Source organism: Bubalus bubalis, chromosome 3 (genome assembly GCF_019923935.1).
Source record: "Bubalus bubalis isolate 160015118507 breed Murrah chromosome 3, NDDB_SH_1, whole genome shotgun sequence".
NCBI classification, from domain to species: domain Eukaryota; kingdom Metazoa; phylum Chordata; class Mammalia; order Artiodactyla; family Bovidae; genus Bubalus; species Bubalus bubalis.
The window spans coordinates 31014416-31040707 of NC_059159.1; the positions used below are offsets into that span (position 1 = coordinate 31014416).

At 45.7% G+C, this 26292-nt stretch overlaps 1 protein-coding gene and 2 long non-coding RNA genes across 3 annotated transcripts in view; 1 reads left to right on the forward strand and 2 right to left on the reverse strand.

Annotated features, from left to right (window-relative positions):
* Positions 1 to 20035, reverse strand: part of LOC102397580 (protoheme IX farnesyltransferase, mitochondrial) — a 110490-nt gene extending 90455 nt beyond the window's left edge. The window contains exons 1-3 of the mRNA XM_006068247.4: positions 19878 to 20035; positions 14874 to 15007; positions 12658 to 12979 (exon numbers count right to left, since the gene is read on the reverse strand). Coding sequence (XP_006068309.2) covers positions 12658 to 12979; positions 14874 to 15007; positions 19878 to 19920 — 499 coding nt within the window. The 5' untranslated portion in view covers positions 19921 to 20035. The remainder of the gene's footprint in view (positions 1 to 12657; positions 12980 to 14873; positions 15008 to 19877) is intronic.
* Positions 173 to 11603, reverse strand: LOC123332638. Its single transcript, XR_006549560.2, has 2 exons — positions 11550 to 11603; positions 173 to 499 (listed from the first exon to the last, which is right to left on the reverse strand). It is a non-coding gene; the product is annotated as an uncharacterized LOC123332638 (long non-coding RNA).
* A 115-nt stretch (positions 20036 to 20150) lies between the features above and the next one.
* LOC112583714 lies at positions 20151 to 23417 on the forward strand. The gene is made up of 2 exons (XR_003107886.3): positions 20151 to 20487; positions 22113 to 23417. It is a non-coding gene; the product is annotated as an uncharacterized LOC112583714 (long non-coding RNA).
* The last annotated feature ends 2875 nt before the right edge of the window (positions 23418 to 26292 follow it).

The following is a 26292-nucleotide window of genomic DNA, read 5'->3' on the forward strand; positions in this document are numbered from 1 at the left end:
AGTGCTTTTACATTTATTTATACCCCGGAAACACTGCACTTCAAAGCAGTGTGTGGATACTTCAGCATTATGGGAAGAAAACATGAGAACTTTAATTCCTATTTCAACTTTTTAACTCTTTCTTCTAAAACACATATTTTGCATATCATAAAATGAATATAATACATTGGGATGAGAGCACATGAATTTTATTTACAAGTAATAACTATACATTTTTGTTACATACGGCATTTATATACAATAGCATAAATATTTTATAAATATACACACATGCACTTAAAATTTTTTTACTGATAAAATACATGACCAGCAAACTTTGGAGAGGCCTGCTCTAAAATAAGCAGCAAGGCAAGCACTGGTGGGTAGCATGTCCAATTTTATACGTGGAGATCCAGGAGCCAGCCAAGGGCAGTGAACTCAACCCTCGGCCTGACCAAGGGTCATGTAAGTTACACATGATATATGGCTCACTGCTATACGGGTTATTCTGTAACAAGTCCTGCAAAGAAAGACATTTTCAGAATAAAATTCCACTGAAGGAAGGGAAGACCAGCTGTGCTCAGTTGGTTTGTCATGTCCAACACTCTGTGACCCCGTGGACTGTAGCCCACCAGGCTCCTCTGTCCATGGGATTCTCCAGGAAATACTGGAGTGGGTTGCTATTCTCTTCTCCAGGGGATCTTCCTGACCCAGGGATCGAACCTGCTTCTCCTGCACTGACAAGCAGGTTCTTTACCACTGAGCCACCTGAGCAAACACACACACATACACACCACTCAGCTGATCACATCACCACCAGCAGGTCAGCTGTGCTTTCAGGACATCCTTGCACACGAGCCATGATGCTCCTGCAGCAGAGATCCTAAGGAGAATGGCCACAAGTCCCCAAGCAGGGAGCCCACACTGAGGGGAGAAGTTCCCCTCGCCCCACCCACTGGGGACATGACCCTGCTTCTGCACCTAGGGGGCTCCGTCCCTGCAGAGGGTGGCTCCGTGGGTCCTGGCGCCCCAGCTCCAGCTCATGGTTTGCTTCCAGAGCAGCAAGCAACTGCTGAAAGGTTTTCCCTTTTCCAGTACACAAGAGGTTTTCTTGAAGCAGTGGCTTAATCAAGAATGATTTTTTTTTTTTGATAAAGGCTCAATACTTTGAGAACTGCTGGTCTCTGAGTAGAAGCATAATGAAGGTACTCATGCACCTTCTGAGATCATCCATTAAAAAGAACTTTATCTCTTTTCTGAGATCATCCATTAAAAATAACTATAAAGATGATATTAAAAACCTGGTCATCTACATCCTGCTTCATCTCTCTCTTGCACTGCCTCACTGTTTCTCAGCCCTGGCCCCAAAAAGAATTAGTGTGAAAAACAAAACTCCAATAAATCAATTCAGATAATTATCAACTCTGATAAAAGATTTGCTTGAGAGATGGAAACCGCTGACTAAATGAGAGTTTGAGATTTTCTATAGATTTCAAATTATCCTTGTGATCTATTATATCTCATTATCCTTGAGAGCAGGGACTATGCAATATTATAACCCAAATTTTATAGACCTGAGGTGTATTTTCTTTAAATCTCTTTTATGTACAAAGCAGCCAGAGAACAGACAGTTAATGAATTTGTGTGTGGCTTTTTTCACCGGTGGCTCCAAGCAATGGAATGTTTTCGTTAACGGATCTCAAAGTTCAAAACCATACAACTTAATTAAAAGGCGGGAATTAGGTCTTTTCTGATTTTCAAACGAACATGTATTTTTTACTTGATAGCTGTACTTATGACTTCTTCCTCTCTTTTCATTTCTGTTAACACCATAAGCTTCAAATGGCTCAACTTCTAATTTAAGTGAGTCTCGTAGGCTTCACAGCTTGGCTGCGTTCCGTGAACCTTCTGACAATTCTGTTACCCACACACGTATGGAGGAAGGTGGTAATTCTTATGCTTATTGTTTCGTTCAGATGAAAAGTCAATGGATGAGAGACAGGGTACTTTTTTCCTCAGCTACATTAAAGACAATCAATCAGAGAGTAACTGACTACAAACCATGACCACATCAGGTTAAAAGATAAAGACTTCTAATGGAGATTTTTAATAACACAGCTGCAAAACTAGGAACTTGCAGGGCCTTCCAGTTTTTCTCTTTATTTTTTTCATACTTGGTGACCAGAGGTGGTGGTCTTAAAAATCCAGGACCAAATTCAAACTCCTAACTTCAAATTTACTGAGCATCACTATTACGAAAATGCAGCACTCAGTTCAGTCCCCAGGAAATTCCCCAGAAAGCACTTGGTTTGCACCCACGGCATTCAGAAGAGGGAAATGAAATAGCCATCAGGTCTGTATAAAAAACACATCCAGAAAAGCTGTTTGCATCCAAGTTAATTAGGCAACACTGAGTGAGACCGTAAGATTGTTCTTTCAATCACAGTTTTTCCTTGAACCACCGAAGCTTTTCTACTTTGTCATCCTATTTTTAGTTTTCCTTTTCAACAAAAAAACATTTCTTCTCAGTAGACTCAATAACCAACACTTTATGATCTTTGTAATTAACTAAAAGAACTTTCCATAAAACTAATGCTTATTAAGCTTTTAAGAAGTAAAAACAATCCTTTTGAAAAATCAGTTTGGCAAGAAGAAACTGTTAGTTGAGCAGTTTTTGCTAAAATAATGAAGATTGTTCTCAGTTTCATATCAATGACAACGGGTGAGGGTGACATGGTGAAAAGCAGACAGAAATATGAAACACAGTGGCCCAAGGTCACCTGCCACAGGTACAATACTTCACAGCTGCTACTAAATGTTCATTGGAAGGACTGATGCTGAAGCTGAAGCTCCAATACCCTGGCCACCTGAAGAGAAGAGCCGACTCATTGAAAAAGACCCGGATGCTGGCAAAGATTGAGGGCAGGAGGAGAAAGGGGTGACAGAGGATGAGATGTTTAGACGGCATCACTAACTCAGTGGACATGAATTTGAGCTAACTCTGGGAGATGGTGGAGGACACAGGAGCCTGGCGTGCCACGGTCCATGGGGTCACAGACAGTTGGACACAACTTAGCGATTGAACAACAACAAAATATTCAGCTATTACATCACAGGAAAATGATTATTTGTACTTAAAAAGCTAAGCTGTTTTAAATTCCACAAATTTTTGCAAGAGAGTTCATTATAGCTTTTTTCCCCCATAAGCTTCTATTTTTTGAGTATCTATTATGTGCAGGGTAGGAGTGAGGCCCTGGGAATGCAACAAGCCAAGGAGATGGATGTGGTCCCTGCCTCGTGGTGCCCACAGGCTGGTGGAGATTCAGACAAGCCAACAGGCACAACAACAAAGCGCAGAAGCACATCAGAGGGTGAAGTCATGGATGCCGTGACAGCTAAGGGCTCCTGACCTAGAAACCTGCTCAAACTGAGGTCAAAGGTGAAGATGAAGGATGAGGAGGAGCTGGCCTGGGAATGGGGAGGAGGGCTAGGTGTGAGTGCTAGAGGCAGAAAAACAGTGACACAGGACCACAGGGTAAGGGAGCACCAGCCGGCCTGCCCACCTCCTCTGAAGAGAGCACCACCCATGTGAATACAGGTCAAAAAACATGCCTTGTGTTTTAACAAAACACTGCTATGTTAGCACTCCTCTTTTTATTCTTAACCTCCAAATTTACCATCCCTTGCTTAAGATATAAAAAAAATGCTACCGTGCAAAAACTTTTTAGCACTTAAAGCGATAACCTGCCAGCAGCCTTTTAAATTCACTCCTGTAAGGTTCTCATTCCTTAACCTCAATAAGTGAGATGCTACCGTACTTCACTCTGAACTAGAAACTAGGCCCTCGAGGACACCCCAGAATGATAATCAGGCACCCGCAGGGCTGGGGAGCCATCGTCCAGTCCCCTCTAGAGATGCAGCTAACACAGCCGCCAGGGACGGGGGAGGCCTGACTGTGTGCAGAACTAAGAGAACGCCACGGGTCCACAGATGCAGCTGGCTGCTGATAGGAGGTGGGGCTGATAGAAGAGACAGGCAGAGAAGAGAAAAGGCAATGACCTGTGAGAACCCAGATAAACCAAGAGTTCCCACTTGATGAAAACCAAAGCTCGATTTTTGTTTGAAATGGGGAGCAAGGTGGTTTGCCGAGCATGAAGCCGAGGTGGTGGAGAGGGTGTTGAGTGAGTTCTTTGGAAAATAGTTTCTCAGAGTAGGTTCTGGGGACCATGCCAACCAGGGCCCTTCGTTAAAATACAGATTCCTAAGCCCCCACCCCAGACCTAGTGTGAAAGAGTTTATGGAGATGAGGCACAGGAATCTGCATTTTAACAAGCACTCCAAGTAGCTCGGACCACACGTGGCAATTCAGAAACATTAAAGGGAGTGGAGTTCTCCAGGTGGAAAATGGAATCCGGGGCAAAGAAGACAACTTAACAGGATGACAGGCCCTCAGTGACTTCTAAGTGTAACAAAGGAGCGAGAGGGGCTGCCTGGCTTGCTTCTTTGTTCTGCTGAAGTTTCGCCATCAACCTGAACTATTCAGTGCAGCCTTGGGCCAGCTGGTCTTCCTCCATGGCACAGTCCAGTGCGGACAGTGCCCCAGCACACAGGAGGAGTCTCAAACACGTACCTGATGATCAAGACGGCAGGGAAGACTGCCGACAGACAGGCACATACCCATAACCAGCCCTGGGAAAGTGTATGTCGAGGCGGCAAAGCAGCTTTATTTAAACACGCTGCACGGGAAGCGCATGTGTGGTGTGGTCCCACAGCAGATCTAGAGGTGCGGTTCTACTGTCTTTGGAAAACTGGGGGTGGAAAGCCAGGCAGCCCGCATCCTCTTCCTGGGAGGGGACGTGCTGCATAAAAAGACAGCCTAGTGGGCACTGTGAGGACATAGGGAAGCTGGCTACAGACAGCACTGCCCAGGCTGGACTTAGATGCTCTGGTTTTTTTTTAATGATAGAGGTATTCTTTACCCTGTCCCTTTTAGCTGGAGAAGCCATGCTTGCTATACAGCCCTGGCCAATAAAATTTAAGGAGATATTCCTATTAAAACCTTCCCCTCCCAAGTAAAAAGCCTGCCCTGGCTTGCTCGATCTTAACTCCTGGACCAGGGACTGAACCTGCACCCTTGGCAGTGAAAGCACAGAATCCTAGCCACTGGACCACTAGCGAATTCCCTAAAAAGGCCAAGTCTTGTTAAGGAGGTTTCTGCCTTTCCACATCATCCCCTTCTTCATTCTTTCTGCCTAGAATACAACATGATGAGGGGGGAGTGGCAGCCACCTTGTGGTCTTGAGGACAAAAGCCAGAAGCTAATGAGAACAGAGCAAAGAGCAGGGGCCAACTATGTTAACAAAATCCCTGAGCACTAGCTCTCAATTCCTAATCTCAGACTCCTTGATACGAGAGAGTATATAAACCCTTCATCTGCTTAAGTCACTGTTCTTCAAGTTTTCAGTTACATGCAGCTGAGCCCATTCTCAACTCATAGCTTTTTCTCCTTCTCTTCATAAAAGTTGTCAATGCATTTTTGAGACTGATTACCATCCTCATGAAATTTAGCTCTACATTCCTCTAGCATCTACCACCCATCTCATACTTAAAATCAATCCAATTAATCTTGGGCTCTTTCTCTGGTAGCTCAGCTGGGAAAGAATTAATCTCAAACTGTACTTAAAGCAGTGACATCATCAGAAAACAGAATAGCCCAGATAAAAATAGTTTTCATCTAACTTGGAACACTGGCTGAAGCATCTACATGGCCCACTCCCACCAGAAACCAACTGAAATGATGGAATAAAAATGAAAATTAGAGAAAAACCTACATCAGCAATAAATTAGGTAATGAGTGGATACTAAAACCCTCAAGAAATGTTTGTTAAATACAGTGCAGATGAGATGAAACTGAAGACAGATGCTGAGGGATGACTTGTGCCTTTCACTATTTGAATAGCAGAAAATGACCAACTGGTGAGAAAATGGATGTGTGTGTGTGCTGAGTTGCTTCAGTTGTGTCCGACTCTTTGTGACCCTATGGGCTGTAGGCTGGCGGGCTCCTCTGTCCATGGGATTCTCCAGGCAAGGACACTGGAGTGGGTTGCCGTGCCCTTCGCCAGGTTATCTTCCCGACCCAGGGGTTGAACCCGAGTCTCTTATGCCTTCTGCATTGACAGGTGGGTTCTTTACCACTAATGCTGCCTGGGAGGGGAATAAAGGCTATCTGAGGGGACGCTGTCTTTCTGGCTGCTGTGGAGGGTGAGGAGTGAGGAGCAGAGGCCAGGGTGAACCGTGGTGACCTGGACCCACTTTATGCAACAGCAGGACAGTGCTGGGGCAGCTGCGCCCCCTGGAAAGGAGAGAGAAGGGGCCGGAGCAGAGAGGATGCAGTCCTTGATGTCGGTCTCACCGAGTTGAGGTGGAGATGACGCGGAGGCCCTCAACCCGACGGGCAGGCCCCCACCCACACGGCCCCCCACAGCGGGTATGCCTGGCAGGGGCGCTGGAGAAAATGCTGAGCACAGACGCCCTGTGTGCTGAGCGTGGAGGCAGACCATGAGAGAAACCAGACTTGGGAAGCAGGGCGCTGGCACGGTGGTTTCAAAACCACACTGGAAAAACCTCTTTAAAGCAGAAGTTCCCTTGCTGGTAGCTCCCTCTGCACCTCCTTCAGGCCACAGGAATGTTTTACCAGTAACAGACTGAGAGTCTCCGTCCTCGAGCTGAAAACGCAAAAGAGGCACCCAGGGATGCCACGTCACACAGGGAGGGGTGTTCTCGTGCGCTTTTGTAGCTTCACAAAACACCACTTATTAAAAGAAAAGGCCACCAAAAACAGTGGCACAAAAAGATATTCACAGAATTAGGATTTTTTTTTTCTAACTGTAGAAAACATTTACATTATGATCTTATTTTTGTTTAAAAAGCAAAAGTATTTGAAGGGCATGTATAGAAAAACATTCTGTGTGTGCGTGTTAGTTGTTCAGTTGTATCTGACTCTTTGCGACCCCAGGGACTGTAGCCCGCCAGGTTCCTCTGTCCATGGGGTTGATTCTCCATGCAAGAATACTGGAGTGGGTAGCCATTCCATTCTCCAGGAGATCTTTCCGACCCAGGGATCAAACCCAGGTCTCCTGAGCCAGGGAAGCCCCAGAAAGACATTCTAAAATACACCAAAATCATCAAAACAGGTATCACTTGGATGATTATATTTAGAATTATAAGGAGAGTCCCATCCTTCCCATTTTGGCTTCTCTGTATTTTCTATTTGTTCTAAAAGTAAAACTCAGTACATTTATCAAGCATACAAATATTAAGGTAATTATTTCAAAATATATATTAAAATTTAAGAAACTACAACACAATATTTTTAGGAAAATGTGAAAAATCTTTTATGTGGTATCTGAGAGCTGATAATTATAGTACATTGACCTTTAAAAACAATAAGCAACCTAAAATAAAACTGCATCCTCTATTCTTGGGGTTTTTATTTTTTTTTCCTTTTAATAAAAAGCAGCATTCTAGGTTCTGGAGAAAGAAGTCCAAAAACTAGCAGGCTGCAGTTCACATCAGTTCTGTCAACAGCCTAATCTATTGGCTTCAATAAACAAATTATTTTAGTGTTCTGGTCTCAAAAAAAAAAAACGTGCTGCAGCTTTTCAGCACAGACATTATTCAGGAAAACATTTCTGCTTTTTTATTGACCCATATTAAGTGTTAACTTGGTTGAGTCACCAAAGTGTCTTATGATCCTATTCCAAATAAAATTTCTTCACCCCAGTGTGGTCCTTGCAACAAACTCCAAAAACATATTGTAAATAGCTCGGCTGGCAAGAGAAACTCAAGGGAGACACACTATAACTTCTTTATAAACTCAGTTTTACTTCCTTTCATAGAAAAAAAACAAATCTTTAAACGGCATTAGCTCCTTCAGACTTTGGCCCAGATCCTGGTATAAATGCAAAAGCCCCATCCTGCTGCTACTCTGCTGTCCTACAGATGAATGGGACACATGGTCACTACGCGGCTCTTCCTTAGTCTACAGCTTATTATCCTTGGTGTGTTACAGCTATACACGAAGGAGGCGAAGGAAGAAAGACAAGTTCTATCAAAGTGATAGCTGCCTCCCAGGTATTTCTGCCTTGGCTATCACGACCTATAAATGAATTGCCCAAGATGTAAAGAGTCCAAAAGAAACCAATTGATAAACACCAGGGATTTTCTTTAAAAAAAAAAAAAAAAATCCTGCAGACTCCAAGACATGTATGAATTCAAGTCATAAAATAAACAGGGAGGTAAGAGGTAAAATAAGAGAGTTGGGGTCACTCGAAGGGTGTTGCCTCTTTAAATGGAATAAGCAGAAGGAAATGACTTGAATTCAATTAGCTGATCCAGGAACTGGGGGCAGGGAATATATAAAATGATACAAGAGACGTTTACTGCTGGGACTTTTCCATCTGTGGCTGCAGGGGAGGCTGCTCCCCAGCCCACATGTGCATCTTGCCCATGCACACCTCTCCTGTGTGGTCCAGACCTCCCCTCCAACCCCCTGCCTGCAGCTGCTCCCATGCCAGTCATGGCCAGGGTTGCTCAGGCTCTCACGGGGAGGGGGCGAGCCCTCCACGCCCACCAGACCACGGGGGTCTGTGCCGGCCTCTGCCAGCGCATCGCCTCCCTCACTTTCTCAAAGGGTGGCCCAGGACCACCTGCATGCAATCATCTGCACCCGTGCCAAGGTGCAGAGCTCCGGGTCCCGTCCCAGGGCTCCGGGATCTGATCCCTGGGGATGGTGTCCAGGAAGCGCCACGGGAACACACACATGTGCCATGCGAGCTTCTCAGCAGACTGAAGAGTTGACGCACATCCTACACACAGACAACCGCCGCTAAAGAGCGATTTAGTCATGGCTGGAGATTTCAGACCACGTTTTCAGGATGAAGCCCTGCTTGGATACACATCACTCTAAAGGTACAGAACAGGAAAAGCAATACAACAGCTGACATGACAGGAAGGAAGATGCTCCCGCTAAGCACCCAACTGATCCTAAACTAAGTGTCACCCTTTCCCGTATACCCTTAAAGAACTAAGCATTATGAAAACAAACTTTAAGACGTCATTCTAAATTAAATATTTAAGAGTACCTCATTTGAGACTCTAAAAAGAAGAAACACTGATAATTAGTTCCTGATGTAGCAGCCTGTCAATGTTGACTTCCTAACTGCCAGGTAAAACAACTCCATGGCCAGGCTTCTTAGGAGACCTCTAGCATTTAAGTGTTGGTCACTTCCTTATGGGCCCTTTCCGTGATGAAGCTCTCTCCTGTTTCCCTTCCTCTGACCACATATTCCCTTGCAGGCCCCATTACACACTCTGCCCAGTCCTTAAAAGTGGACTGGCCCCAAAGTCTTGTCCTTGGCTTTCTGCTCTGGCCACTTTACACCTGACCTGCTCACCACCATGGCTTCAGGTCAACCCTATGCTGAAGACGCTATGCTCTTCCAGCCCGGGGGTCCCGTCCTTCACAGCTAGCGTTCCCTGGGCAACTCCAATTCCGTGTGTCCAGTACTGCCCTCCCCTCACACCTGGTTCTCCTCCCTTCAGTACTGCCATTCTTAAGTCTCAACACAATCATTCATCCAGTCTTCACTGGAAGTTCTCCAAGGGCAGGGCAGCAAAAACTCAAGGGCCTGCAAGTTACATCACCCGGGTGATGAATTTATTTTTTATTTAAGAAACGAGTGTGTAGGTTTTAACATGGTCGCCTCTATGCAGTTCCCAGATGTCATTCCATTTAACACTCAGTACACCCCTAGGAAGTAAGTTATCATTACTAATTCCACTTTACAGATGGGTAAACTGAGGCACAGACGTATGGAACTTGCTCAAGGTCACTAAACTAGTAAGAGCAATGACTTGAGAGCAGGGACTCTGGCCCAGAGGTCACTACCCTCACTTTCCAGGCCATGACTTTTCTGAGGCAATGACTCAAGTCTGCCAAGGTTGTGTGCCATGAGCACAGAACCAACAGCTGTGGCTATGTTCCAATAAAACTTTATTTACAAAAAGAGGCAAGCCTTGCTCGATGGTGCTATCAACAGTTTTCTCAATCACCCCTACACCTTATAGTGAAATACCTTCGACATGGTCCCCAAACCTTAAAGAATATAGCAAAAATATAGAAGTGCCTGAAAAAAACACAAGTGAAGGCTTCTATAACCTCAGGGTGGTGAAAATATTTCTAAGCATTAAAAAAACTAGTAAGGCTTAATACATGAAAGTTAAAAATTCCCATGGGGCAAAATAAAACAGAACAAAACATCACCAAGTAAACATCATAAACAGAAATAGCAAAAAGAAAAAAAAGAAAAAGAAAAATGTGACAGAAATATTTTCATGCATGTGATGGATGAAATGCTGATGTTCTTTATTTATTGACTGCCAAGAGCAGGCCAGAGCAGGACTAAGGGAAAACCCTTGAAAGGATCTGACTGGATATGGGGACAGACTGGTCTCCAGGGAGGCGGGAGGACTGAGCACGGTGGGGAGGATGGACATGCCCAGCTGCTAGGACAGGGGTGGGAATGGGGGACAGGGGAAAGGGAAAAAGCCTGTTTCTGGGGAGGAGCTTAATCATTCCAGGTTACCACGTTCCTTTAAACTCGGGCAGAGTCCAGGCAGGAGGCACCATGAAGGGAAGGTACTCTTGAGTTTGTTATGAGTAGATGAGAAAAGGAACGTCAGTACGGCAGGAAGATGGGACAGAGAGGGTAGTTAGGACCAAATGCCTCAGGAGTTCTGGACCTCAGCCTGCAGAGAGGGGGTGCAGAACCACGCAGGGCTAACGAAGGAGGTGAGACTGGAGATGACGCTCTCCACGGAGAGCAAGGAATTAAGACTGACTCCAGGGTTTCCCGTCTGGGGGAAGTGAAGAATGCTGGTGTTACTGACAGAAGTGGGGTGATAAGAGAAGTAATGTGCCGGGCGGGTGGGAGATACTGCAGTGCACACAGAGAAAGATGGTCCCGCTGCTGGGGGAACTCGCTTCCGACACCTGCAGACAGAGCGGACTCATCTTGGGGGTGACATCCTTATGATCGTATCTGGGGTCATTCTTAACATGTCAACACATGATTCGCACACGGCTTGTGTAAGTGACACAAGGTAACTTCTGCAGGAATGTGATGACTGCTCAGCCATCGCGAGACATGCAGACAGCACCTGTGATCAGGCTTGCCGTTAGTTGCCCTGTGCAAGTCTTACTGTGATTCCTCAGCTCCTCTGTCAAATTCCTGTCTATCTGTCATCCCTCCAAAAAGATTTAAAGTGAGCTTGGTGGCTGAGGAAAAAAGTCATCTCTTTACCTCCTTCTACCCTGAATTTCAGGCTCAACTCTTGAAAAACAAACAACCAACCACTACTTTTTCCCTGATTTTCTCTACTCCGAAAATGCTCTATCTCATCTGTTCCTTTCCCAATTCTGCCTCAGTAATATTACTGACCACTTTCTGTCCTCCAAGAATACGTAGTGTTACTGTACTATCCACCCATTCCCCACCTGTATTCTTCACCTTATTCTCATCCAAGGGCTTCTCTGGTGGCTCTGGCGGTGAAGAATCACCTGCAATGCAGGAGACGCAGGTTTGATCCCTAGATCAGGAAGATTCCCCTGGAGAAGGGAAATGGTAACCTACTCCAGTATTCCTGCCTGGGAAATCCCATGGACAGAGGAGCCTGGTAGGCTGTAGTCCATGGGGTCGCAAAGAGTCAGAGATGACTGAGCAATTGAACCACCACCATTCTTATCCAAGAAGGAAAGGAGAGACCAGGCCTTCAGTCTGCAGGGTGGGCCAGAACATGCCTTCTAACAGGATTAGCACAGAATAAGCCATTTTGAGGTTGAGCTATTAGATGAGGTGACAATAAAGCTCGGCCAGACTCCCAGGGTGGCTGTAACAACCGAACGACGTGACTCATGGGTTAATACCCCAGCAGATACAATAAAATTTGGTGCAGTCTGCTAGGCTTCAGCAAAAACATCTGGTACCAAACCTCTTTGCAGAGAAGCAATCTACATCCCTGGGAACGTGGGACAATCCCAGAGGCCCTATGAGAAGCAACCACAGCAGTGAGCTGGGGGTCCCGGCGCCTGTGGGTCCACAGCCCATCAAGCCCAGCAATGTGGCCCTTCTTGGTTTCAGAACTGAATCGGGCTACATTCTCTTACTGCGTCTTTACAGGACAGCAGGTGTAAACACACAAAAGACAAGGAAACAAACAGGACAGACATTCCGTTTAACTGCAAGTAACAGAGAGACTCTTTTTAGTACAATGTTTTGTTGTTTAGTCTCTCAGTTGTGTCTGACTTTTTTGTGATCCCATGAACTGTAGCCCACCAGGCTCCTCTATCCACAGGAATTCTCCAAGCAAGAATGCTGAGAGTGGGTTGCCATTCTCTACCACTGAGCCACCAAGGAAGGCCACAATATGTTCATGGCAATACTATTTACAATTCTGCATAAACAAAATTCCAAAAATTTGATTTCAAATCCCAATTAAGTTGAAGAGAGGAAAAAATACTAAAAGAGGACCTGCAGTTTAAAATATTCCTTCAGGGGCAGTAATAAAATTAGTAGTTTGTTTAACTAAAAGAATAGTTTCAAGTAAATCCCAAGGTACCTGTGAGTTTGATTTTGGACAGCCGGGCCAGAATTCCTGGCAAATCATCCACACGCAGCTTCATCTCTTTCCACTGCTTCTCTTCTTTCGTCTCTTTCCCCAGATCTATGGACCCCTCAATTACTGAGGTAGGTTCTAGTTCTATCAATGCTTTTTCACTTGGCTTTCTGGACAGAGACAGGCTGGGGGGTACAAGAGGTCTCATCTCGCATATTTCGGCTTTAGCCTCATCCAAAGAAGTTTTTTCAAGAAAAGGAGATTCTGCTGGTTCTGGCTTCGGTTTTATTTGCTGCTTCAGGCTTCTGTTTAGTTGTGTGACATACTGAATAAAAAAAAAAAAAAAAAAAAGTACACATAACTTAGGAAACTGAGGCCCAAAATGCTCTTACGTGGTTGTTCAATAACACTTTACATCAGTCCGACTTCTACAGTACTTAAAAGATTTTCCTACACCTTTATAAATACTCGCTGAAATAACTCCTATTAGAGTATGTTACCGGAGAAGGCAATGGCATCCCACTCCAGTACTCTTGCCTGGAAAATCCCATGGATGGAGGAGCCTGGTAGGCTGCAGTCCATGGGGTCACTAAGAGTCGGACACAACTGAAGTGACTTAGCAGCAGCAGCAGAGTATGTTACATGGGGGTCACTCTACTAAGATATGGAGAGGACAATTAACTGGTTTTCAGATTCTATGACTTAGAAAAAATCCTAGGGGTTTAAGTTCCCTGAAAGAAAGATAAATTGATTTCTTATTCATCTCCCCCAGGATTTCCCCCAACATAGACTCAGAAGCTGCAGGTTTAACATTCCAAATACAGTGCAAAAGTTTTCTAGACTCAAGAGCCCAAGTCAACCTGCTGACTTTCCCTGTTGCCCAGGGAGCAGTGCAGAGAGAGGCTCCAAGGGGGTCACAACCCCGGGCTCAGTACCATCAGGGCAGTGGGTGTGTGGAGAGAACTGGGCTGAAGACTCAGGCAACCTCTGTTACTTAACTGGCAAAAAGGAGTACCTGTGGCTAACACCCATGAGGCACTTCACAGTTTTAAACAACATATATCGTTAGACTTTATAGGAGACATGTCTCAGTCAGTCTTCTCAAAAACTGTGAAAGAAGACAGATGATTACTAGTATCTCTCACTTTAATTTTCAAATGAGGAAACCAAGGCTTGGAAACAATCTGACAGAGCCAAGAATAGAAAACTAGTTAGTTACAGATGCTCCTAGAACTGAAGCCCTTTCCTAATAACTAGCTAAGTGACTTTTTCCAGTTACATCGCAAAGGCTTGAAATTACATACACTTGTTTGAGGAAGGAGTTACAAACTCAGGAATGAATTCAGAGTTCTGTTTACATAAAAAAAGCACCCTATGTATTTGAGTTTCTCTTCTAAATATCCATTATCCTCCATCCCCAACTTTGTAAGTCTGATTATTATTGGAAACTAAAATCTCTCATTAAAATGAGTTTTATTAAGTTAAAAGATTTTAAAAGCTAAAATGGACATTGTAAGGTTAAAAAAAAAAGATAAGAGAAATGTCAAATAGGACTTCAGATTATGAATTTGCTATTCTCTCATGCTTGCACTGAAATTATGAGTTTTTAGCTGTGGTTTGTTCATTCTACCATACTTTATGATTTGAGAAAGTGGCAAATGCAAGTTACCATGCTGATGACAACATGGAGTCAACCTGGTCCAAGGTCTACAAACAGACTGAGCTATATTATGAATGCCCACTGTAAAATGCCCAGAAAATCACAAGAACTCAATTTGTTTGAATCTGTTCAGAAGTGCATGTTTGAATCTCACTGCTGATATAAGAAAACAGGGAGGTCCTACTCTTGAAGCAATAATTTCTGTATTACTGATGTATTCACAGAACTTAAAAGAATTAAAAAAGATGAATTATACTGTTCAGCTTTTCCTAACTGTGGCCTACTCAAAACACGCCAGCAGCTTTCTGTCTTTCTCCAGACTTAATCAATAAGGTTGAGATCATACTTTAAAACTCAAGACACCAGAGTTATTCTGGTTTCAGTTAAGCATAATCAAAACAAGGGATTAACATTGTGGAAAAACTTAAGAGGGCAGGAAATAAAAGTCTTTTTCAAAGAGTACTTGTTGCAGCTCTTCTGACAATAGGAATTTCTGAAATCCCCTTGTACAGGGAAAGTACAGGCAGAGAGCCCAGTGAGCATGGTCTTCTGAACCTACCATGTGCCGGAGGAAGTTAAAGTGTTGAAATGTGACCCACTGCTGATTGACGTTCCTGAGAAGATGCAGGAACCTACGAGGTGACTCCTGCATAGCTCTTCTTTCTAGATACCAGATGCATCCTCCTCCCCAGCCTATCAAAGAAAGAGGAAAAAAATTAAAACGGCCATTATGTCTCACCAAGCGATGACTGCTGCTGCTGCTGCTGCTAAGTCGCTTCAGTCGTGTCCGACTCTGTGGGCCCCATAGACGGCAGCCCACCAGTCTCCCCCGTCCCTGGGATTCTCCAGGCAAGAACACTGGAGTGGGTTGCCATTTCCTTCTCCAATGCATGAAAGTGAAAAGTGAAAGTGAAGTCGCTCAGTCGTGTCCGACTCTTAGCAACCCCATGGACTGCAGCCCACCAGGCTCCCCCGTCCATGGGATTTTCCAGGCAGGAGCACTGGAGTGGGGTGCCACTGCCTTCTCCGAAGCGATGACTAGACCTACCCAGAAGCAGAGCCGGCACCATGGTGGGCAGTGCATGTGTGATGCGTCAGAACTCTGAAATGATCTGATCCAGACTCATGAATGAATGGTTATTGATCAGCCCTGCTCACTGTCCAAGTATAATTCTCCAGCAGAGTTAGGGAACTTGTTCATCTCAGGATCATTAAAAGTGAAAGTGTTAGTCACTCAGTTGTGTCCAACTCTTTGCAACCCCATGAACTGTAGCTTGCCAAGCTCCTCTGTCCAAGGGATTCTCCAGGCAAGAATACTGGAGTGGGTAGCCATTCTCTTCTCTAGGGGATCTTTCTGACCCAGGCATTAAACCTGGCTCTCCTGCATTGCAGGCAGATTCTTTACTGTCTGAGCCAACAGGGAAGCCCTCAGGATAATTATGCTTTTATTACATCAAACGTTGAAATGACCAAACCATCAATCTCTTAGAGAATCAAATGTAAAACAATCAGCTTGGTCACTTTCTAAAGAGGATAAAATGAGAAGCCCAATTTTTCTCAATAAATAACTGTAAAGTGAGTGAAGTCCCTCAGTCGTATCCGACTCTTTGAGACCCCATAGACTGTAACCCACCAGGCTTCTCCATCCATGGGATTCTCCAGGCAAGAATACTGGAGCAGGTTGCCATTTCTTCCTCCAGGAAATAAGAGTAAACCAGAAAATAAATTTCAGATTAATATTTTGGCCATATCGGGTAAGCCAACTAAAAGACAGAGGAAACTGCTCTCACTAAAGTATGACTCTATCAAGCTAGTTAGGAAGAAGCTATTTTTGGTATATCCAAATGTGGCTTTTAGTCATTCATCTCTAAACCTTCTCTCAAATATCAACAAACCCAATGCTTCGGTGTAAAGCCCCATCCTGGGAAAGCCTCTGACAGGAACACAGCACAGACATTCCCTGCCGCCCCCTTCTTTTAAGTCTTACCCATCACTTCTCTGTTCCTCAAACCCTAGCATAATTTTTAATCTTCAAGCCATTTCTAGAGTTGCTATGCCTGTTTCCATCTGCTGAGGATCTCCACGTGGATGGCTTGTAATATGTCTCTCAGAACACTTTAGTCTCACCCTTATCTCTACTCTGTCCTCTACTGCAGTTAAAACCATCGCCTCCTTGAGATTCCAAGACCACCCTGAACTCTTCCTTCATCACCTAATAACCATCAGCTCCAGTCAACTCGGAAACACTGGTCAAATCTGTCCACTTCTTTCCCTGCCGCTGAGAGATACAGACCCTTATCATCTCACACTTGGATACCGTAGAGTTGTGGGATGCAAACCACACGTCCGGACTTTGGTTAACTCCTTTCCTCTCCAATCCCAGTCCCACAAAGCCAGAGGGTTTCTTTCTGAAGCCCAGAATACACATCATTTGCCCAAACATGTACGTGTGACTCACTGTCCTGCCCCACGATTTCAGTTTGTTCATCTTTGTTTATGCATCTCCTTGCCTGCAGCGTCCTGTTTCCACTCTGCCTGTCAAATGTCGAAGTTTCTTTCAAGTAGTCTATCATTCCATACTCTTTTTTGTAGCACTTCTTAATGCAGATTGTTTCTGCATCATTTTTTTTTTTTTAGTTCATTGAAAGCGGGGACTCTGTCCTGACCTCTGCTACAACAGCTAGCAGACTGTTTTCCATGTAAGAATGAGATGAGGGCTGACGAGTCGGTCGCCCACATCGCTCACCCACATCGCTCACCTGGATGGGGGAAGGAGAGCTATCACCACCCCATGGTAGCCACGGCAATTGTCTTAGACTGGAGACAAGTCCCCTCTTCACTGAAATCATATCCTCAGCCCTCAGGTAAATACGACATGCTTATTTTCCACATCCATGAATAGGTGGTGTCTGTATATGTGTATAGGAAGGAATGGTAGTGTTGAAATCAGTCCACTGATTGAAATTTCCTTTGAATTTAGTCCTCTGATAGTCTATTTTTTTTGATGGTATGTATTTTTCCTTTCTTGATTTGACATTGTTCTTTGGGATAATGGGATTTCAATATTAAAAGGTTATATCAAGAAGACACCAAGTTTTATTGTTCTACACCTTAATTTCAAAACCAGTTGTGAGTTCCACTGGTCCACTGAGAAATGTATGTTCCTGGGAGGAAAAGAACCATCTTGGAAAATATCTCTCAAGATTACGTGGATTAAAAATGAGACTTTATGGAAACAAAACCAGCTTGGAAACAGCACTTTTAAATGATGAAAACACTTCATTTAGTCAAAACAATCAGTGTCCAGAAATTTAAAGACATTTTGGCCCTGTGTAAAGAAATATAGGTTTGAAGGTACACATGGCTTATAACAAATGCATTAAAAATCTGGACACAAATGATCACATCCATTATTCACCATCAACACTGAGTCAAGATTGTAGGGCTTTAAAAATGAAGTACATGGATATGAAATGGAAAGGTTCTGAAAGTTTTCAATGGCTATAAAACACTGTTAAACTTCTGAAGAACAGTCAGGCATGACCAAACCCAGGAGGGCATGTAGACACCTGACACAGTCCCAGTGAACCTTTCTGCCCGCTTCCCACAGTGCTGCTTCCATACCAAGCACTTACAGTAGACCTTCCAAGTGTATCATAGCAGGCTGCACAGACCACTTAATAGCAGATCTTTTGGTTCATAGCTTCAGGAAGCCAAGCTGTCTATTAATTCCTCCCATACCAGCATCAAAAAGACAGATCCAGCAACAAACCATTTGGACCATAAGCAGCCCACTTCCTGAACTGGGGAATTCTGAGTAGTGAGGTAGATCTGTCCTATAGGAAGCTGAAAATACAGAAATGAAAGCAGAAAAGCACCCCATCCTGAGCAATGTATGCTGGAAAAAACCTCCCTACAGAGGAGATAATTACAGCACTAAGAAAGGATGAGCTGAGAACGAGTGTCTCAGGTCAGAATTGAACACTCACAGTCAGGGATGGGAGAAGGTAACAAATTCAAAAAAGAACCACAGACCCTTCAAATAAAATGTTTCATCGTGGAAAATTCCAATCATATGCAATAGCAGAAGAATCCAATGAGCCTGCATTACTGATCCCCCAGGTTCAACAATGCTCAAATCTCTGCTAATCTTGTTTTCATCATCTCTGCACACTCCCATTTCTCACCCTCTTTGAGCCCTTTGAACCAGAAGAGACCTTTGAGATCATCTAGCTGAACAGCCTCAGTTTATAGAGGAGTAAACTCAATTCCAGAAAATACAGTTGATATGCCCTGAGATCACATGGCCAAAATAGACACACAGAATAACAATATTAGGAGAAAAGAAGAAAAAGGAATGTCAGAGTAATTGTGATCAATATTGCCAGATGGGAATTCCACTGAAGGTCCAGTGTTTAGGACTCCATTCTCTTACTGTCATGGGCCTGAGTTTGATCCCTGGTTGGGCAACTAAGACCTCACAAGTCCAGTGGCTCAGCCAATAAAAAAAGTTTCTGGGATTTCCAAAGGGAGCCCATCTTGAATATGGACAACCAGTGACACATTTCCCACACATCAGTTATCACCCTAAACCACTGGGGACAAAACAATGCCCAACCTCCACTTGAATGTCTCCATCAGGACAAATTTCATTCATTCATAAACAATTACTCAGCACCAACAATGCACACCAGGTATTGTTTCGGGCACTGGGGACACAAAGATGAACCAGACAGAAACCATCCCAGCCTTTACAAGATTCAATCTTGCAGTTGGGAGAAACACATAGTAAATCGGTTATAAGCAAGCAATCAAAGGCTGTTCTAACCATAATGAAGGAAAGAGGGTGATGTGATAAGAGAGGGCCAGGGGTTCTACCTAGATAGTGTGCTCAAGCCTCTCTTAACAGGAAATATTCGAGCTGAGACCCAGCCAAAGGGCAAGAAAGCACATGTACACTAAACATGTAATTGTGACAGGTCCTTGCCTGGTGGGATTATAGCAGGGACCACGCTAATGGTAGAAAGACAAAAACCTGGGGGGCGGGGGATGGTTATGGCCCGCAGTCCGAGGTGATCACCGTCTTTATTATTGTCATCATGACCCTTTATATTGGAACAAGGCTTCCGGGTTGCGGGGGTGGGGGGGTGGCGGGGAAGCAAAGCACTTGACAGGTTCTTATAAGTGCAACGTACGAGTAACTTACACATCGCTAGAACCTAAGGCCCTGAGAAGCCAAGAGGCTCGAGGAGCCCCCAGGTTCCTCTCTCCTGAGCCTCCAGCCTCTGAAAACTGAAAGACGCACCAGACATCGCGTCCCCTACCCACCTCCGGGGGCTAAGAGATGGACGCGGTGTGCGGACCACCGGAACCCCAATGCAAGACTAGGCCCTAGCTCCGAGGCCCCTTCACTTCAGGCATCCCCGAAGGTCACTTCCCTCACCGATGCCCCAGCCGACCTCGCCAAGGGCTCCCAAGGTTGCAGACAGGCGGAACCACGGTGTAGCACGTGGCAACGAGAAGAGAATTCCCCCAAATCCGTGCCCGAGGTGGGGTGCAGTACCTGTCAGGAGGCGTGAGGAGAGAGTGTGCGGGGATGCGGCCATCACGCAAGAGTCCAGCCGCCCCCTGGGAGCCCCGTGTCCTCTCTCCTCACCGGTTGCTGGGCGCCGCCATCTTCCTTCCCCGCCCCTCCATGGGAAGAGCGACGCGTTCGGTTCGTCACTTCCGGCAGGCTCGAGGCGGAAGCGAAGAGCTGCAGCAGGGGTTAGGGAGACCGCAGGGCAGAGTGGCCCTGGGGCAGAGGGATCGGGGTCTGAGGTGCTTTCGCGGAGACGCGAGGTACCCAGGGGTGGCAGAGGCTTCCGAGGAAAGACTGCGCGCGACGGCGAGCCCCTACCTCCTGCCCGGAGGCCGGCATCCCTGGCGGGTCCCGAGGGGCCTGGTGCTAGGCTGGGCTGGGCCGGCCGGGGGCTGCTCGCGGGCCGCTTGCAGTTACCTCCTGGTCCTTCTGGACTGTCAGGAGGAAATGGTTCTGGGGACGGTGCCTCCACCTTCCAGCACCGTCAGTTACAGTGTTACCATGGTCGCCGTTAAGGCGGGAAACGATGAACTCGGGCTCCTGGACCCCGAGCCACCCCGAGGAATCGTCTGAGCAACCCGGGATGAGGAAGGTGCGTGCAGAATTTAAGATTTCGAGCTCTGGAGTGACCTCTGTATCCTTGGCTGCACCTTCTGGCCTTCCGACCTGTTAAACAAATGGCCCAAATCCCGTGAACCTTGGCTTTGTCGCTGCAAGACGCAGATCCTAATAGTATATATTCTTTAAGATGGTTGAGAGAATTAAATGATGTCTCTGCAGTAGGTACCCAGCCAGAAGCCTGCCAGGGCTAAGAACTAAGTTAGCATCTGTGCCCTGGTTAGGAGGGCAGTGGTCAGCAGCTCTCCCTTCGTCTGGTTTTGGTGTTGGATTTCTGCAAGTAACAGTGCACTGAAGGAAAGAGATTCAGTTTCTGAAAGAGGAGAGAGAAATAGGTAACTTGGTTCTAGGAGGGTGTTTCTCTGTCTTCAGTGATAAGGTTGTGGGTGGCCGTTTGGGTCATCTGAGTAGATGCTAACTCTTTCAAAGCCTTGATGAACTTACTGCAATAGATAAAGACCTAGCTTTCTGTAGACAAAATCCTAACCTAAAATGCAGGATACACTCAGTTGACACAGAGCTATCTTTCTAAAAGCAAAATAGATTTCAAAGCCTAAGGATAGGTAAAGGATATGAATAGAGTTTTTCCAAAGAAAATATACAAGTGGCCAGTAAGTACACGAGAAGATGGTGTACATCATTAACAGTAAGAGAAATATGACTTAAAATCTCTTTTAGATATCACTTCATGCTCCTTGAGGTGGCCCCAGGCAAAAGTACAGATAAGAGATAACACCGAAGTGAGAGTGTGGGGAAACGGGAAGCCTAGTATGCCACGGATGGGAATGGAAAATGGTGGAGCTGTCTTTGAAGTCTGGCAGGTTTTCAGAAAGTTAAGGGGCTGTCACATGACTCAGCCATTCCACTCCTAAATGGAGAAATGAAGACATACTAACTCACCAATAGAATAGGTGGTGACAAGACAGGTCTTGTTTGCTTCTTGCTTGAGGGAGGCCCCCTGCTTAGAAAGGGGCCCGGGAAAAGGTGGATGCTCAGGTCCTTCAGGAGCTGGGCTCCCTGGGAGGGCGGGGGAGGCTCTACTCACACCTCAGGGCTCCTGGGGGTGGGTGGGGGTGTGTGTGTGTCTGTGTGTGTGTGTTTTCAGGGCTGCAGTGTGATAATAAGCAGTGTGTGTGTGTGTGTGTGTGTGTGTGTGTGTGTGTGTGTGTGTTTTCAGGGCCGCAATGTGATGATAAGCAGTGGCTTCAAAATTGCACCAGTAGAATTTAGCGTAGAGATGAACACATACAGAGTTGTTACCCAGGTCATAAAAAGGGAGAAAAAAGAACTCTTAAGGTGTCACCCAGGTAGCAGCTTCCGGAAGCGCTCCTGCCTCTGTGCCTGGGGGACGGGGACGAGTTCCGGATTATCACAGTGTAGAAACCAGGAGGAACTGCCGTTCTACCAGTGCTCTGGTCTCAGTGCCCACCCGACCAAGCGGGAACTTCAGGTGTTAGGAAAGCTGCATGCGGCCTCTGCCACTGCTAATGGGGTGAAGAAGCAGTGGAGGGAGGCGCCCTGAAGCCCCAGCTGGGAGGAAGGAAGGAGCCCCGGAGCCCCTCCCCTCCACCCTCACCCATCACTGTCGCTTCTTGGCAGAGCAGAGCAGTGGGCATGGCGAGCCTGCTAGTGTGGTTTGCAGACTCCCGACGATAGCACCGCAGGCCCAGGATCAGGGTAAGTTTGGAGCCAGGACAGAGAAGCTCTGTGAGTTCTCAGGTGAATAGCTGTTCTGCTGTAAGTGTACAGGTTGTTGTTGTTATTTAGTTGCTAAGTTGTGTCCGACTCGTTGTGACTCCATGCAGGCTCCTGTGTCCATGAAATTTCCTAGGCAAGGATTCTGGAGTGGGTTGCCATTTCCTTCTCCAGGACATCTTCCCTACCTAGGGATAACCCTTGTTTCCTGCATTGGCAAGCAGGTTCTCTACTGCTGAGCCACCTGGGAAGTCTATAAGTGTACAAATCCACCTCCTCCAAGTTCTAATAACCTAGATTGGCTCCTCGTTTCACTTAATTCTTCCAAGGTGACCAGTAGGGATCCTGGTGCAAGGTCACTCCAGTCAGACATTACCCCTCAGCTGTGACCTTTTCCAGCTCTCCACCCCAGGGCTGATTCCATCCAGGAGCTTGGGGATATCAGAAGTGGAAAAGAAAAGTTCAGGAATGCAAGAAAAGGAAAGGGCAGCAGGGGAATGCACTAGAGTTAACTCTGTTCCCTGCTGTGGCCTTCCACCTCTTTAATCAGCAGACTCTGATATTTGGGGAAGCAGTACAGGCAGCCCAGGAGATGAGTCACGAGTGCCTCCCTCCAGTCCATCAGAGAATCTCAGTCACACTTGCCTTGAGTTTCTGACAGCCAGGGAGGCCCTGTGACCCAGTTCTGGTCCCAGAGAGAGAACGAGAAAGCTCTCGCTACTTGGGCAAAGTGGCTGGGGATAATCTCCTTTACCTCTGAAGCTAGGCGTGCATAGGGCGGGGCCCTGGGCCTTTCCCCTACCTTTCTTCCCCAGGAAGCAGGGCTGAGCCGCCTCGCCTCAAAGCTGTGAAGTGATGAAACAAGCAGCTGAGGGAGGTGGGGTGGGAAAAAAGAGAGCGCAGGTTCTGGATGAAATTGCTGGGGCACCACTGGAGCTTGGCTGCAAGTGGACTGTTCTGCTCAAGCCGCTTCCTGGATTTCCCGCTCATTGCGTCCCAGATGATACAGTCACAGGTGGGACCTGGGAGCTGAGGGTCCTGCCCCAGAGCTTGCTGAGGAAGACAACGTGGAGAAACAGCCCAGATTGTTCCAGATGGCTGAGACGCAAAAGTAGCACAGACTCAGTAGGGTGGCTCTTTTCCCTAGAATGTCAATCCACAGTGGTTTAAATGACATGCAAATAAAAGAGGCAATTTTGTGCAAACTAGCTTCCTGTCTTGTTTCTTGGCTGTTGAATGTGTGCCCAGTTCCTTTGCTGATGTCAGAATGTCCACATCAGGAAAGCATTCCTTTCCGGGTTTCCTCCTGCTCAGAGTCTTGAAGCCTGGTGAATATGGTAAGATGTTCCAAGTGTCGCAGGAAACAAATCCTATTAGGCACTACCGGTTGGGAAAATCATTACGCATAAAGAGCATCCATAAACAAGTAGGTTTCTGTTAGCTACCAGGAACTCTTAAAAACCGTTCTTACATGTTCTGGTAAGTGACCTGTTGACGTTAAACTGGAGAGTCCCAAGGTACAAGGAGATTTGCTAAAATTAATAAGAAGGATCTGAGAAAGGTTATTCTCAGAAAAAAAAAAGAATTAGCAAGCTACTAGGAAAGCATAAACATCACATCTTTTCTAAATTTAGTTACTTGTTCTCATCTATGGAGGCATGATACCTCCCTGTATTTGTACCTTTAAAACAACAGTAGAAAATGAAGATTCTCAGAACAAAACTAATTAGCAAGCTACTGCTGCTGCGCTGCTGCTAGGTCGCTTCAGTCGTGTCCGACTCTGTGCAGCCCCATAGACGGCAGCTCACCAGGCTCCCCCGTCCCTGGGGTTCTCCAGGCAAGAGCACTGGAGTGGGGTGCCATTTCCTTCTCCAATGCATGAAAGTGAAAAGTGAAAGTGAAGTGGCTCAGTCGTATCTAACTCTTCGAGACCCCATGGACTGTAGCCCACCAGGCTCCTCCGTCCATGGACTTCTCCAGGCAAGAGTACTGGAGTGGGGTGCCGTTGCCTTCTCCAAGCAAGCTACTAGGAAAATATAAACAATTACATCTTTTCTAAAGTTAGTTACTGGAGAAAGCACTGGCACCCCACTCCAGTACTCTTGTCTGAGAAATCCCATGGACGGAGGAGCCTGGAAGGCTGCAGTCCATGGGGTCGAAAAGAGTCGGACACAACTGAGGGACTTCACTTTCACTTTTCACTTTCATGCATTGTAGAAGGAAATGGCAACCCACTCCAGTATTTTTGCCTGGAGAATCCCAGGGATGGGAGCCTGGTAGGCTGCCGTCTATGGGGTCGCACAGAGTCGGACACAACTGAAGTGACTTAGCAGCAGCAGCAAAGTTAGTTACTAGTTCTCATCTATGGACCTTCTTTTCCCCTACATTTGTACCCTTAAAACAATAGCAGAAGATGAAGATGTTGATTTTTTTGAAGTAAGTATCAATGCATGTTTGCAAAAGCATGCCATTTCTTTAGCACTTACTATGTATTAAGTTCCTTAACATGACATTTACCTTTCACAGGAACCCAGATGTGTGTCATTCTCATTTTCAGAAGATGAGCTTGAGATCTTAAAAGATTTTAAAAGAAATAATTTTTCTGAGTTCACATAGCTAGAAAGCATGTACCACAACTAGAATTTAAACCTGCCTGATTTCCAAGGCATGTGTTCTTAATCCTAATTCTGGGCCGTCTCCCATATTTTATGTATTATAGAGTCCTTATTATCTGGCCTTTTCCCTACTAGTCGAGTTTCACATTTCATCAAACAAGTGAAGTTATTGAAGTCCAGCCCCCCAAAATTATTCGATTTTGCATTTTCTGACTTGGGTTCAATTTCCTCTGACCTCAGTTTCTGTGTTTATAGAACAGGAATACCAATACCAGTTCCACCACATCAATTCTGTTGCGCTTTCCAAACTTAATGACAGTTCATGTCTGGACACCTTCAAATAAAGCTCATTCCAGAGACCTGCTGAATCAAAAACCTTTGAGGGTGGGCCTGGGCATCCACAGTTAAGCAAAATGACTTTATTGTTATTTTAAAAATCACATAAGCTTTGTATAAAAATGTCAAGAGTACAGAAAAAGAAAGCAAGACTTCCAGGAGAAAGGGCCCTCAAGGAAGGTGGTGGTGAGGGTGTTTGTAGTGATGATGAAGATGGTAACCCCACAGACAACCCCTCTTAGGTTCTTCCCCTTGTCCCAGAATTTACATACCTGGTCTCATCTAATAACATTTTACCTTTTTTGCAACAATCTTGCAGATAACACAGGATTATGCACATTTATCGATCAAGTCATTGGAGCTCACAGTCTTGGAGAAATCTGTTTGTACTAGGACTACTGTGACAAAGTACCACAAACTGGGCGGCTTAATACACTTGTGTACCATCCCCCAGCTGTGGAGGCTGAAAGTCTGAAATCAAGCTGTCAGCAGGGCCATGCTCCGTCTGAACCCTCTCTGGAGCATCCTTCCTGCCTCTGTCTTCACCTGGTGATCATCCTGCGTGTGTGTCTTCACAAGGCATTCTTGGCTCTGTGTGCGTCTCCGTCCACATTTCCCTCTTATAAGGACATGAGTCTAATTGGATGAGGGCCCACCCTAATGACCTCATCCTAATTTGATTATATTTGCAAAGATCCTATTTCCAAAGAAGGGGACACTCCTAGGTCGTGGGGTACAGGACTTCGGCATATCTTTCTGGGAGACGCAGTTCAACCCATAACACTAAGGATACAGTGGGTGCAGGGCTGGATTTGAACTTGGGTGATGCTAGAATCTAGCCCCGTGGCCACCAGCCACTACATATCCCGCCTCGAGAAGGCCCTCGGAACATTTTGCCTCAAGCAGGAGGAGAAGTGATAAGTGGGGAGAAAATTCTTGCAACCATTCAGTAACAATTTATTTACAAGAGCACAAAACTTTAGGCGAGTCTCAGACATTTCCTCTGTAACAATTAGATGCCAAGTGACTCCACACAGCATTTTGAGGGGGGAAAAGTTATGAGCTAAAACCCTTATACCCAGCAATTTGTCTTCTAGTGGGCCAGGCGAGCATTCTCAAGAAATTCTAGGGCT